Raw genomic sequence first — 14,262 nt, forward strand, 5'->3', positions numbered from 1 at the left:
CCACTCTCTGATTTATTATTATTCGGTTGCCAAGTTGAAGTCAGCTCCTCACAACCATATAGACATTTCTCCAGAATATCTTCTGCCTGGGTATCCATGCCTCCCAATTGCATGTTGATCGTTGTGATTATTGAATTCATGCTTCCTCTTTGTCATAATTGTATTCCACTGATGGGAAATAGATATGATTCTGGGACTGGTCAGCCACCACTGCTGCTGTACACACATCATTAGCACGATAACTCAAAAAGTATTTGACAGATCTTTTTTAAACTTTGTAGACACATTGTAGTGGTGAAGTTTTGAAACTGATCAAATTTTGAGATAAATCACTCCAAAACTGAAGCAGCATTGCAAAGGGTTGCAAAGAGAAGGGGGCTAAGGATTGTGGAGGTTGGGGGTGTGATAGAATAGGGATTAAATGAGTGTGATGAGGCCGACTGTTGTCAGTCCGACAGCATCTAGTGTCCTCAAAGTGACAGTCTGTGCATGTATCTGTTTCTAGGATCATGTGACTCACACTCTTTTCTTGACCCCCGCTGCCTCAGACATGGAGTTCCTGGAGGTACTGGTGGAGGGACTGAATCGCGTGCTCCTCGTGCGTGGCGGAGGCCGTGAGGTCATCACCATTTACTCATAACCGTGCTGCACAGTTCGGTACACCAGAGCCGCTGGGCATTATGGGAAGCCTGTATCAAAGGGGAAGGGGCGGGGCCAGCATCACAGATGCGTTTCTGGACTGCAGGCTTATGACCACCGGGGATGCCAGCTGAGGACAGGGAGTAGCCTTTTCTACCAGCTGGGTAGCACACTTTCTTACCTAGCACAGACATTAATATTTATGATTCCTTTGTATTCACTTCATTTTGTGTTTGTGTTTCTTTTTGAACACTCAGAAAAGATGTTTGTCGTTAGGTTTATAAATTCAGCTGAGGACAACAGTGCAAATAAGAAAGTAGTCAAGTGTTGTTGATATTTTTCTTACTTTAAGTCAATGGAAAATTGGTCATATGACGAAACAGAACATTGACCTCTGACCTGGGATGACCTCTCCACTGTAAGAAGTTTCATATGTCACTTGTTCCTTCTTTGTCCAATAGTGGACTTGTGCTTGTAGGGTTTAGATGTGCTTGTGCTTGTGTTTCTATTTAATGGTATTTACCAGTACGTCTGAAGGGAATTTTAGAATGGCACGGTCCAGGCATGGCTGTCATGTGCTTAAAATGTGCCCCACTTTCAGTTCAATAGTGTTTTTATTTTTTTAAAACAACAAATGAGGTACAAACGCATCATTTATTAGTCATTCTGGTTTGATACCCCAAATCACAATATCTTCTCTATATCTGATAATTAGCAAGGAAATATCAAAGCTAGACACCAAGACGTGGGATCACATCCACAACATCAACACACGTTGGTCTTAGCGTTGAGGGGCTCAGGTGCCTTCAGCCTGATGGGAGGGTTGAACCTGGTGGAGTTGTGCATGCAATGCACACCATGCACACCGGCCTCTCCTGTAACGTGTGTGTAGATGTGGGTAAAGCCATCTCACCGACAGTAATCTTAGTAATAGCCTGGGAGAAGCACCAGTCACCAGGAAAAAAGCCATAGCTCACGTAGTAATGCTGGACCTCAGGCATCGTGTGTCGTCAAGACTCATTAATTAGGTCACTCGTGGAAAAAAAGCGTTACAGGGTTGAAATTCTTGAATCGTTACCTCAGTCTCCAGTGAAGTATCATTTCAACCTCAGATGACGGCCGAAGAGGCCAAATTTGAAGCCTGCCCTCCCTATGGGGACAGAAAAGAAAGTGTAATCTATGCATCTTTATACATTTATGCGGTTGTGTCATTTTATTGTTTTAATCTGCATGTGTACATGGAGTCCAGCGGGCGTGATCCTGGAGTTTAAAGGTGATTGTGTTGTGGCAAAGGATTTGTTTTAGAGGCAAAATCATGGATGTTCGTTTTGACACCCACACGTATTTGTTGGCCACCAGCAGAGAGAGATCATCTCTGTTTCAGTTGAAGGGATTTTTTCACAGCACATTGGCTCTAATAAAAGGCTGAAAGGCACTGACTATTTTCAAGTCAAGCCCTGGGTCTTTGCAAGCTTGCATATATCTTGCTTCATGGGAAGGCGATAACCCCTTGCAAGTTAAACTTTACTAGATCATGAAGTGCTACGTAGGCCGCACATTTTGTTTAAGCAAATGTGTCAAGTGACAGGGAGCTTAGCTAATCATACAGCTCTTCTAAAATAAGAATGAAGTAGGTTCTCCTCTGCTCATTATAGGGGACCACACCAACTTCAGGCTGAGTGGCCCGCATAAAGTTGTGGTTGAATTCAATCCTGGGAGACAAAGATTAATTTGTCAAATATGGTGGAAACAGTTAGCTCATTCAAATGCTTAGCATCTCATTTGAAGTTGAGATTTATGGCCATGGGAAAAAAGATTGCAGGAATGGTGGAACAGAACAGCTGCTGTCCACCTCAAAATTACCCAATTACACAATGCCTCTGCACACCTGAGAAGCCAAGTTTCTCAGTAAAGGTATTTCGGGGTGGATTAGAGACACGCAGAGTGCATGTAAACTAGCTGGTGACAACCAAAGATTTTGACGGATTAGCTGTCCTGGGGCAGTGGAAATGTCTTTTCAACCAGCAAACACAAACTGTGAAGCAGTGCATGTTTGTGTTACTAATTTGTCAGCAGAGGGCTGAATTTGACCCTTATTTAGTCTCACCGCAGGACACCACATCAATGAGAAACTCTTCATTTGTGGGTTTTTACAGCTGTAAAGAGGCAGTTTGTCTTGCCAAAACTGGCCCCTGATCTTTAGATTACATGTGAAATGTAAAATTTTAGGTCTTTAGGCATCTTTATTGCGTATGGAAAAAAGTGCCAAAAAGATTTAGAAGAAACTGTGGAAGGACACGCCTTGTATGAATTCACCTTGAACATTAAAAAACAAAACAAAATCAAACTGACAAGCTGCTTACTTTCTGCTGTATAAAGATTGGGTTGGCAAGGTGCATTCTGAGAAATATGGAGGTTCCGTTAAGAGGTTTGGTTTCCTTTCGTGACTGAACTTCCCAATGGGGACGTGCCACCATATCATGAGTTCTGGAGGTTTCTTTAATGGATAATGAAGGGACTGTGTTTCTTGACCTCCTGTGAACTGTAGCCCTTCTTCTCATTCATGAATGAGCTGAAGCCCCCTTTAACAAACAACCAAGTCAATACAAGTTTTCAGCAAAAGGCTTTGGTCATGAGGTCATCACCATTTACTCCAGCATGGTTTGGTACCCCAAAACCGCAGTGCATTTTGGGAAACCTGTATCAAGAGGGAGGGGGTGGGGCCGGGTCTTCAGCGTCACAGATGCGTTTCGGGACTGCAGGCTTATGACCACCAGGGGGTGCCAGCTGAGGACAGGGAGTAGCCTTTTCTACTAGCTGATTTATAAGCACACTGTATCTTCCTGCACAAAAATCCAAATTTATGGTTCCTTTGTATTCACTTCGTTTTGTGTTTGTTTTCCTTTTTGACTACTCAAAAAGATGTGCATTAGGTTTATAAATTCAGCTGAGGACAACACTGCAAATAATAATGTAGTCTTGTGTTACTGTTATTTTTCACCTGTTTATTACAAGACAAAAAAAGTTTGCGGCAAAAGGCTCTGGTCTTACCTCCAGACAAGCGGACCGCTTTTGACATGGGCTGCAGATAGTACCCCGCAGTACTCATTAGTTACCACCAGGTGGCATCAGTATTCCACTCCTGAGCCAGGCATCTTGGCTCCTTGACAGTGAATGTCAGGTTTGGTCGTTGCTCTTAAGCACATTTTATACGTGCGCTGTCTGACTAAGGGAATTTCTCCCTGTGTAGTTCCACAGTTTCTTTGAGGATTTCTTAGTTTTACGGTATATATATTTTTTTGTAACCATAACATTGTACTTTTTCTAAAGTATGTTGTGAACAAGGTGTGGCTGTTATTAGGGCAGGCCTGATGTCCACCTAGATGTTTTCTGACTACGTACGTTTATTTCAAAATATGTGTTTTTCTCATTTGTGGTCATAGTGTGTGCAACTATTTGTACACAACTTCCTGTTACTTGCCATGTTTTTTTTTTGGGGGGGGGGGGGGTGTTGCGCAGTGGGGTAATGTTTGAGAGCTCTGGGTATCGTGGCATTTACACATGCTGTCCCTCCCTCGAGCACCGTGCGAGCAGGGCTTGCTGGTTCATCTCACCCTAGGGAACAAGTTACATGTGTCTTTTGAAGGAAATTGATCGATATATACAGTACTGTGCAAAAATCTTAGTCAGGCAAAGAAAATGATTTTTAGATTATCCTCGTGTTGATATTATCAAAGTCTGTCAAAGTGTGTCAGCTTTCAGAACGTCTGCTAAAATCATCCTAGTATTTGCAGCGACCGTCCAGTGCAGCCATGCATTTTTTGACTTGGCCACTAGCAGACCTCACACAGCTGGTCAATCTGTCACTGACTTTTTAAACCAATATATTTAATTATTTAATTGAGCTGTCGGTGAAATTTAACAAAATCGTGGAACAGCTGAGGTGCCCCTGAGGAGAAGTTTGGGAACTGAAGCGCTGTTCATCTAGCCATCCAACTAGATATCAGTAACTTTTTAGAAAACAAATTTTACTAGTTTTTATTGTGTTACTCTTAATTTGCACATGTTCTAATGTTAAATTGTGTTTTTTGTTCTAAGGCAGAAGTATATTTGCTACCCAGACAAACTGCTTTAAACATTTCTTTGAGGTGTCTAAGACTTTTGCACAGTACAGTATATGAAATTTATTTTATTTTGTTTTACATGTTCAATGTGTTATCCACCAAAGATTATTTGTGGGTCAGTCACATATAACAAATAAAATGGCACTTAAAATAATCAGCAGGAAATATCAGCTCCTTCTTCTCCAGGATGCTTTTCAAATGTTCTAGTGGTAAAAATCAGCACTTAATATATAAGACAGAGTGGTGTAATCTACCTCATGAAGGGAATAAGGGGGGGGGGGGCTACCAAGCTCACAGCCTGTTCCAGCTGCGATGGTAGTTGGGGTGGGGGGTCACACAGCATGTTAACATGCGACCCCCCCCTCCACTTTCCAGTAAGTGCATGGCTTTTGCTGTCCATTCGTTATCCAAATTGGCTTCTGCTGCTTGTTCAACTCAGGGGAGAATCCCAGGGGCTGGCGAACAGTACGTTAAGATGTACACTTTGGCGGGAATGGCCCGGGAATTTGTGCCTCTGAGTCATGAATAAAGTGCTGAATGATACCAGACCGAATTACCTGGTTGTTATTGAACAAGCACACCCCCTGCACAGACACCAGCCTCGAGCCACTATGGCATCCAGTTGACACAGCAAATGACGATTGATCTCTTCTACAAACCAGCCAGCAGGTACAGGACATAGATGCAAACTTCTAACCTGGTGCTTGTCCTTTGAAGTCCCTGGAGTAATCTTGCTGTGGTACCCTGGATTTAATTAGTTAACCTATTCTTGATAAAAGTAAATAATAAACAAAATTCTCCCATCCATCTTCAGGCTGCTTCTCTTGGTATAGTAAATCTTTAAGGTGATTTAGTACCTCCTTTGTCATGTGCTTTTTACAGTAAAACATGAAGTATATCCATACTTACACAAAATTTTCAAGTTCTCCCAACATACATCCATATTTTCATATAATCCTGAAACCCGGAAATAGAGGCATTAAGAGACTTCATCTATTTATAATTATCATATTACTACATATACTATTTTTAACTCCAGGTGTTTGACAAAGTTATTTTTTAACACACATGAGAAAAAATGTTTTATGAATATGGTATAGATTGATAAATATAAATTGATGCAATTTTGTAAATATTTGCAATTCTTAATACCTTAATAGCCAGTCCATCCCAGGGAACATGCAATCATACTTTATTAGAAATTCAGAGACAGCAATCAGGCTGACTGCACATCTGTGAACTGCAGGAGGAAACCCATCCAATACAAACAGAACAGAAGTGGATTTGCTCCCCACCCCAACCCATGGTGTGGTGAAGTCACTTAGTGATGTCACAGTGTGTCACTTAGCCGCTCCTTTGAAACATCAGCATAAGTAACCTTCACCAGCAGAGGGCATTCGTTTCATGGAGATTTGCCTGATGCTGATTCCAAACAATTAATTACTGACAACACTATTCATCTTCACACAAAGATTGTACTTCTGTTACAAGGTAACTGAACAAAACCATCACAAACTGCATTATGATCGTGTTGCTTCCCGTGAGAATGTTTTGTGCCTCTGCCTAGTCATTAGTATACATAAAAAAGCAAGACTGACCAGTTTTAGGTCTAATACTATAAACAACCTTAGTGACAGATTCCATAGGATGCCCATAACAGCAAGAAAGCCCCAACGGGAGAGTATGGTGAGTCTGGCAAAGGGCTGGTAGAGAGAGCAAGAGAGAAACAGATTTAAGTCTAAGACATTTTGAGATTTCACAATGCGGAACACATGCTTTACTACAGCAACACTAATATGAGTGAAATCAGAAAATTAGCTGAAAATCAAAGAAATGCAGCAGAAACATTCAGATTTTAACTGTATCTGGTGACATTGGTGGTGGAGGATTTCCAGAATATAGAAGTTCAGGACACTCGTGTTTTTATTCAAAAGTACTCCTGTGTGCTGCAAGAGGGCCAGCTGTGGTTTCACAACAAAATCTAATGACCAGTGAAGTAGGAAGAAAGTGGCAGATGGGGAACTGCAATAAATGCAGATGTGTGAAAAATGAAGATTCTTTTTGTACTGATGGTTTTCCTCTCCGGTAAATATCCCTAATCTTTTCAGTTTTCTCAAATGTCATTTGCTTTTCTTAACATGACAGTGACAAAGATAGAGTTGTAACTGCGGTAACTGTTGTAACTGTCGATTTGTGTGCTAAAATAGCACCAGAATCTGAATCTTTATTTGTAGACGACCAAGGCTGGTGGAAATATGTGTTGGCAGAACCTGGTATGGTTGGAGAAAACAAACAGACAAATAGCATAACTTAGAGAGTACGATGACTGTAAACATAGCTTTAGTACAGCATTGTTGATGGTGGAATTAGCTGTTTGACAAAGGAAGATCAGTAAAGAAGTGTAATTAAAGCATTTGAAAGCCTCACTTGATGACATTTAGCAGTCGTGAGTTCATGCTAAAGGATGCTTAAGGGTGATGAAACATGTTCATCTTCTAATCAGGTTTCCATCTCCGATACATCTGAGGTCCAGAGCAGGTGACTGGAGTAGAAGGGGGTTCAGTGAGCATTAATTGCTCATATGCCAGGCCTGTCACAAGATACATGAAGTATTGGTGTAAGGGCAAACTGCAAGACTCCTGCAAAATTTTAACATCAACCTGCAATACAATTCCGGGCTTAAGGATTTCTGTCCAGGATAACCGATTCAAACTGGTCTTTTATCTGACCATGGCTGCCCTCAGAGAGGAAGGTATGGGCTGGTATCAATGTGTCATAGATGAATTTCCATCCGTCATTGGCCACCATCACACCGTGAGTCTTATTGTCATCAATGGTAAAAATCTGATAGAAAAAGTGTTTTTTTATACAGAGTGGTGAGCTTTAAGCTAAGGGAGTTCTGAAAGATAAGTGATATTTTTGAGAGAACAATAGAATTGATGCCATAATTTGTCAAACACAGCAACACTAAGTAACAAACATAGTAACACTATGTAAGTTCAATGTGTATCTTTCATTCATGGATGTAAATCAGATATCAGTAGATGTAAAACTTACATTGTGTTTACACAATGGTTGTGGCACCAGCAAGTTGAACTACAACTGACCCCCCACATAATTCATCAGCGGAAGCCAGTGACATCAAGGAATCAAGGTAAGTACTTGCTCTCAGTGACATCACAACTCTTTTTCTTTAAGTTTCTTAGTCAGAATTTTCTTCCAGACATCTTTATTCCACATCCATTCAGGTCAGTACGCAGGGCATGACTTACTATTACATCCATCCATTTTCTGTAAACGCATATCCTAGTCAGGGTCGTGGGAGTTCCAGAGCCCATCCCAGATACTACAGGCGCAAGGCCGCAAATAACACAGGATGCTGTGCCAACCCATCACAGGGCTCACTCACACATGCACACCTATGGGGTAATTTGGTAACTCCAATTAGCTTCGGCATGTTTTTGGACTGTGGGGGGAAACCCGAGTACCTGCAGGAAACCCCATGATGACATGGGAAGAACATGCAAACTCCCATGCATTCTCAGCTCAGATGTGAGTGTACACAGATAGCTCATGCATTGTTGGTTAAGCTACGCATCGTTATAAGAAACTATTGACTTAAGTAGGCAGGCAGACTTCACTCTAATTACATAGGCAAGTTGTGTTGTCCCCTAGTTCTGAACCGTATTTAAAAGCCCTACAAAGGTTCAGTTCTGGGACAGAGTGTGTCCTACAGTATATATATTTTTAAATATATATATCAGATTTCTAGCATATATATGACTAACAATCAGATGTATGTTTATAAATGTATATCAAGTGGCCTAGTTTTTTGGGGGTTTTCAAATGTAATTCTGATAGTAATTTCAGTTTTTCTGTTGTTTCATCAACGTTTATAGAATGAAAGTATTAGATATTTTCTCCACTTCAGTTCTTAGAGTTGGCAGGTAACACACTAGCTAACAACATGGACTGGTGAATGAAAGACAGAGGTGGACCCTGGCTTTGGACCCTGGAGCAAAGTATTTACCCATCATTGCTCCAATAAGAAATGTCTAGCAATACAAATGGGTGAGAAAAGCAGCTTCGAATTAAAGAGTGTTTGCTGAGGAACTATATTGATGAAAAAAAACTGTACATAAAGGGAGGCAACATCATGACGTGTTTTTTTTACTTTTTTTAGTCATCTAAAAATGAGCAGGGTGTGGTCTATCCTTCGCTGGGTCCTCCTTGCTCTGATGCTGGCGTGCACCTTAATGGTCAGCTGGTGGAAAAGGACTCCAGCATCTCCAACCTCCACATCAGGGGTCACGCCCAAGACTAGTATGCAAGGACTCCCCAAGAAGGACCCTCCTGACACCACCCTTGCACTCCACTTCCCCTCTGACGTTAGTTCACTCTCTCAACATTCAAACTGATAACTGGACTTGGGATTTTCTTTTTTTTTTCTTCCCCAATAACGAATCTATGTTGTGCTGCAATTCTTTTGCTAACTAGCAATCATACCCTGATTAAAGAAACTGAATATAATCCCACGGTTGTGTGTTTCAGCTGTTTTGAAGAGGTGACATACCACCAATTCATGTTCCAGCTGGCTATACTTGCTAGAGCTGCACTGGGGTTAAAAACTGGCCCTGGAGTTTGGGGTCCCACGCAATAAATTTTGCCAGGCCACAGATAAATGTCCGGTATACCAGGTAACTGGATGAGACCCCAGTAGAGCAGACACAGGTTTGAAACGAAATCCATTTCCCTTGAAACCTTTGTTTATATATATATATATATATATATATATATATATATATATATATATATATATATATATATATATATATATATATATATAAAAAGAAAATTTCGTTTCTCTTTACTCGATCGTATGACTTCCTGTTCGACCAGATTTCAATAACATTGTCCTCATGATTTTGAACATCTAATATAGCTCTTGGGGGAACGCTTTGCTCTTTTTACCAAGATATTTGATGCATCAATACGGGACTTCCGCCGTGCAACCTAATAAGAAACACACCCCCAAAAATGAACCGACAGGATCGTACTGTAATTGGCTTCAAAATATTATGGCGTGTGTACAGCTGTGTTGAAGACCGGGAATAAGCATGACCAGTTTGCTTTATGGTTAATATTTCACCACACAATCAGTGAATCCACAGCTGCATTAAAGACAAATGGCAGTACCCTGGTTATTTTGATTTAAACTAATTTATGTCGTCTGAATAATGCTAATATGAGTGTCGTTATTATTAGCTTTTTGAGAAAGTGGAATTCTGCCCTGTCACTTGAGGGTTAAAACAGGGCGGGAGGGAGCTTGACGTATTCTGCATAGTGCAAAACAGCATTGCAACATCAATAACCAGCACTATAATAACTCCGGGCATCCCACAGCACGTTTTATTCACCGCTGGTATCTTACAACACCGGCAAAAGAGGCCTATCTATAAAAAATGTATGTTGCATATTTATAAATAAAAATAGAAATAAAACCGAATAGTATCTTTTTTCTTTCGTCTGGATCTCAAAAGAGGGCGTTGCAGGAAAACAGAAGGTGACATGTCTTTGGGCAGAAGATAAGCGTGCGACGCTTGGAGGAGGAAGCCGACTAGTAAGAGGATGAAACAGGCGCAGACTGATCGCGGCGTGAGGGTACCGACGTAGGTGTGTGGAAAACCCCAAGCACCGAGACTAGAAACCAGAGCTGATGCGAAAATGCGAGGCGCTTGGGTCTTCCTCCGTGCAGGTGGATCGTTAACCTGATGGCACGGTTTAATCTTTTTCCTATATCTGCGCCTAGTTTCGGGTCAGTGCTGCTCTGGGTCTTAGGATGGTCAGCGGAGACGCCCAGCGATAAGCACTGATCGTGGGCGAGAGGAGCCATGCTGCCCGGCGTCGGGGTGTTTGGCACCAGCCTGACGGCCAGGGTGATCATCCCCCTTCTGAAGAATGAGGGCTTCGCCGTCAAGGCGCTGTGGGGACTCACTCAAGAAGAAGCCGAGGAGCTGGCCAAGGAGATGAACGTTCCCTTCTATACAAATCGGATCGACGACGTGCTGCTGCACCAGGATGTGGATTTGGTGTGCATCAATCTACCTCCCCCCCTCACCCGGCAGATTGCCGTCAAGACATTGGGTGAGTCTCACTCTTTTTTGCAGCTGTGCGCAGGGAAACTGTGGTATTTTGTTTGGATATTTACGTTTCTCGGCGTCTCTTCCTTTCACACACATCGTACCCTGCTGCATCTTGCATCATGCATTGAACTTCCTGCAAAAAACGAAACGCCATCATGCAATCGCGGTAAAATTAAATAGGTTACCTACATGTCTGGTACAATCGCATACCGAAACCGTGTAGCATGACATGCAGCGGCTTTATGGGGCGTGTGATTTCCTCATAGGAGATCCCCAGTTTTGGCAGCCCGTGCAAGAGAGCCCAGAGATTCGGTTCGGGGGCTGGATCTGGTGCGCAGACTGGCCGCAAGGCAGGTGCAGCTGGCTCGCAATGAAGGAACCGGCAGCGGGAACCGGTTTCCTGGATTCCGTTCGGGAGTTTGTTTAGGCTTTCGAAGAAACAATGGGTCACATTCACAGCAAAGATGGATAGCTCTCTAAAAATACTGAAATATATTGGTCGCGTGCAACAGTATTTTTTGCAAACAATGGGTCCTTGTATCAAAATTAAATGACACTCTTCGTATCTTTTTGGAATGCGTTATTGGCTTTTTGATGAACACTGAAAGTAATTAGAATACGCAAGATATATTTTTTGCATAACTACGTTGTCGCAGGTTTAGGTAGGTCTAGTGTTTGTTAGTATAATAATGAGGTGTTGTAGATCAGTAGAATTTAAACAACCAGGCTTGAAATGTATGATTTCAAGAGTATGTGAACAGACTGTTCAGTTCAGTAAACCGTCTAATGCCATTTCTCTTGCTGTTATTGCTCAGACGACAAAATATCGCTCCACGTTATTGTGTCACATTGCCAAATCATTATTTCTTTTAAAATCACTTAAACCAGCATGGTTATTGGTCGTAACGGCCTATCATTTTTTTTTCTGCACAGTAGACGACAACCGTTTGAGTGTAGCTCTAAATTCTGCCGCATCTACTCCAGTGAAATGCAGGCAGGTTGAGAGATCTCAGGGAGGTGTTACCCTTCCCCGTTCCTCTGCAGGCAGCGTCCGCTCTTGATCGGAGGGCAGACTGACACGTGCAGGTGTCTCGTGGCAGCAAAAAATAGCCCTAGCGTGTTCATCTCCGGAGCCGCCGTCATGAACACCGAAAATAACTGGTGTACGTTCATGAAGGAAAGGGATCGTTTATGTTTTCTGGTTGACTGTTGATGGTTGGCATAATGGGGGCGGGGCGCTAGGGTTGACGAATACACCAAGAGTAGTATTAAACGGTATCCGGTGTCTGAATCAGTTTTAGTGGGGGGGAAATGGCTGTATGTATTACACAATGCGCAGTATGACAGTGTAGCAAGGGGTACCTTAATTTTGGCTACTTTTTGGGTCTGGAAAATTTATATAATGCATTGTTTATTGCAAGACAAATTAGTTTATAACCTTGTTTTGAAACCTAGAAGTGCCTGGTGTATGTAAGATATACATTGACGGAATGTGGTCATGTCACCCACAGGGACTTTTGGAAGTTAATTTCTCTTGTTGGTAGATTGCAAATATTTGTGCATATTACAGGCCTACCGATTCTTGTGTTTGTCCACTGCCATGCAGGTGAGGGCTGCGAAAGGGTACTTGTACTGCAGTAAACTACTTTACTAACCTGATCTGTCAGATCTTGTTGTTCAGTAAAGTACAATATCAGCCGGACTTATCGATCATTAGTCCTCAGTAAATGGACACGAAATGGGATCGGAAAAAATTTTGAATGGACTAATGATTGAACTAATGATTGATGATGAACGAACAGTTAGTAAAACAAAGGGCCAGCTAATTTCATAATCCAGCAAGGTAAGAAACTGATACCACCGCAAACAGATGCAAAGCGTCTTTCTGTCTTCTGTCCTGTGAGTTGCTCCTCAAAACCCAGAGCGGTGACCCATGTAAGAAGAAAGAAGCTGCTGATGTTCCTAGAGGTCCCTCATGATTCGTACTGATGGATGGCTGGAGCAGTAGAACCAGCCCACGTAGAACATCTGGTTGTTGATTAGAAGGCACTTTATTATTATTATTATTATTATTATTATTATTATTATTATTTTCTTTCAAATGAGTATGAACTAGGTCAGAGTTGGCAAAAGCTGGTTTGAAATCACCCCAGCCCTATTTCCTCTTGTAGTTTTTTTCCCCCATTTCTTGAGACATGCACAAAGGAGAAGCCTGTCTTGGGTCATCACTGTTCCAGGAGTTGGTGAAGGAAGAAGCTCTCATAGGGGGGGGGGGGGTTCATGACGATGTATCCCTAATTGTTTGTGCTGCCAAACAGGCCATGATAAGATCTCATGATTGTGACCTGTGAAAATGTAACGCGTTCGATTTTAACCCAGGTTACACTCTAAAGATGTTTACAGCAATTTCACGTGAGGCATTTTTCTCCGCATGAAAACAGACATGCCACAGGAATTTCCTGCTGATCAAGGGTCCTGATTTCTGAATGTGAAAGTAAGACCTGCAGGCTGAACGTGTGGCTGATTGCTCTCCGACACACCGCATATAGTGCGAAGCGTTATGTGCAAGGTGGTAGCTGTGGGTGTCAAGAAATATATACACACTGTCATTATCTTATGCCGTTTGTCACCTGCCTTTAAATACTCAAGGAACAAAATGCTGGAAAACTAGTTCTGAGTGGAAAGTTGTGGCAGAAAGTACAGTGTATGGAAAGTATAAAAAAAAAAATGTAAGTCAACTGCAGTGTTCACATTATTTATTGCCCTTTTAAAACTGATTTGCCGCTCAACCAAAAGCATGTTTTTTTATTTTAATACAAAAATATTTATAATATTTTCCTACTTACTCATGATATGCACATGCTTCTCATTTCTTTGGCTCCATGATGACATCATAAGTTGCATGATGCAACTTGTTGGCGTTTATTGGCCGAGGGAACAGGTTATGTCTGCCGCCACCTATTTTTCTGGTAAACTCCATCGTTTTGATCTTCCCACAGCCCCAAGAGATAAAAACCCCCAGCCTGGAACAATGCAGCACACCTCATATGCCGAGACTGGAAACGCACACAATCCTTTTGCTGCTCACCCACGGCCACAAGCCCTCTCACACTCTGGTGAACCAGTCTTTCCAGCTGTCTGATGTTGCTGTGGTGGGGCTATAAGCAAGTGTTGTTGATTCCCAGAATGCTTATGCCCAGTTCAGCTCTCTTGCAGCAATAATTTTGCAGAACACCCATTTGATTATACAATAGAACAGTAACAGTTCTGTCTCTCTGCTGCTGTTAGGAATTCTGAGTGACAGATTCTTCCTTCCCATCTGTGAATAATGTAATGTAAGGGTACTAACATATAAA

General features: G+C 42.0%; 2 protein-coding genes and 1 long non-coding RNA gene across 16 annotated transcripts in view; all 3 read left to right on the forward strand.

Moving 5' to 3' along the window:
• slc12a7b (solute carrier family 12 member 7b) overlaps nucleotides 1–5,306 on the forward strand; it is a 53,504-nt gene extending 48,198 nt beyond the window's left edge. For all 11 annotated transcript variants that reach the window (XM_048976863.1, XM_048976861.1, XM_048976869.1 and 8 more), the window contains one exon: nucleotides 549–5,306. In XM_048976863.1, coding sequence (XP_048832820.1) covers nucleotides 549–640 — 92 coding nt within the window. In that variant the 3' untranslated portion in view covers nucleotides 641–5,306. The remainder of the gene's footprint in view (nucleotides 1–548) is intronic.
• Nucleotides 5,307–5,800: 494 nt separating this feature from the next.
• On the forward strand, nucleotides 5,801–9,473 carry LOC125708946 (uncharacterized). Of its 3 annotated transcripts, none has more exons than XR_007382564.1 (3): nucleotides 5,812–6,848; nucleotides 7,267–9,151; nucleotides 9,315–9,473. It is a non-coding gene; the product is annotated as an uncharacterized LOC125708946 (long non-coding RNA). The 3 variants fall into 3 exon arrangements; XR_007382563.1 differs by lacking the exon at nucleotides 9,315–9,473 and having other exon boundaries at nucleotides 5,813–6,848; nucleotides 7,267–8,834; nucleotides 8,947–9,293; XR_007382562.1 differs by lacking the exon at nucleotides 9,315–9,473 and having other exon boundaries at nucleotides 5,801–6,848; nucleotides 7,267–9,293.
• Nucleotides 9,474–9,662: 189 nt separating this feature from the next.
• gfod1 (glucose-fructose oxidoreductase domain containing 1) overlaps nucleotides 9,663–14,262 on the forward strand; it is a 31,752-nt gene continuing 27,152 nt past the window's right edge. Inside the window, exons 1-2 of one of the 2 annotated variants that reach the window (XM_048976880.1) lie at nucleotides 9,663–10,907; nucleotides 13,906–14,022. In XM_048976880.1, coding sequence (XP_048832837.1) covers nucleotides 10,655–10,907; nucleotides 13,906–14,022 — 370 coding nt within the window. In that variant the 5' untranslated portion in view covers nucleotides 9,663–10,654. The remainder of the gene's footprint in view (nucleotides 10,908–13,905; nucleotides 14,023–14,262) is intronic. The other variant, XM_048976881.1, reaches the window with a different exon arrangement.

This window comes from Brienomyrus brachyistius, chromosome 15 (assembly GCF_023856365.1).
Source record: "Brienomyrus brachyistius isolate T26 chromosome 15, BBRACH_0.4, whole genome shotgun sequence".
Lineage (NCBI taxonomy): Eukaryota > Metazoa > Chordata > Actinopteri > Osteoglossiformes > Mormyridae > Brienomyrus > Brienomyrus brachyistius.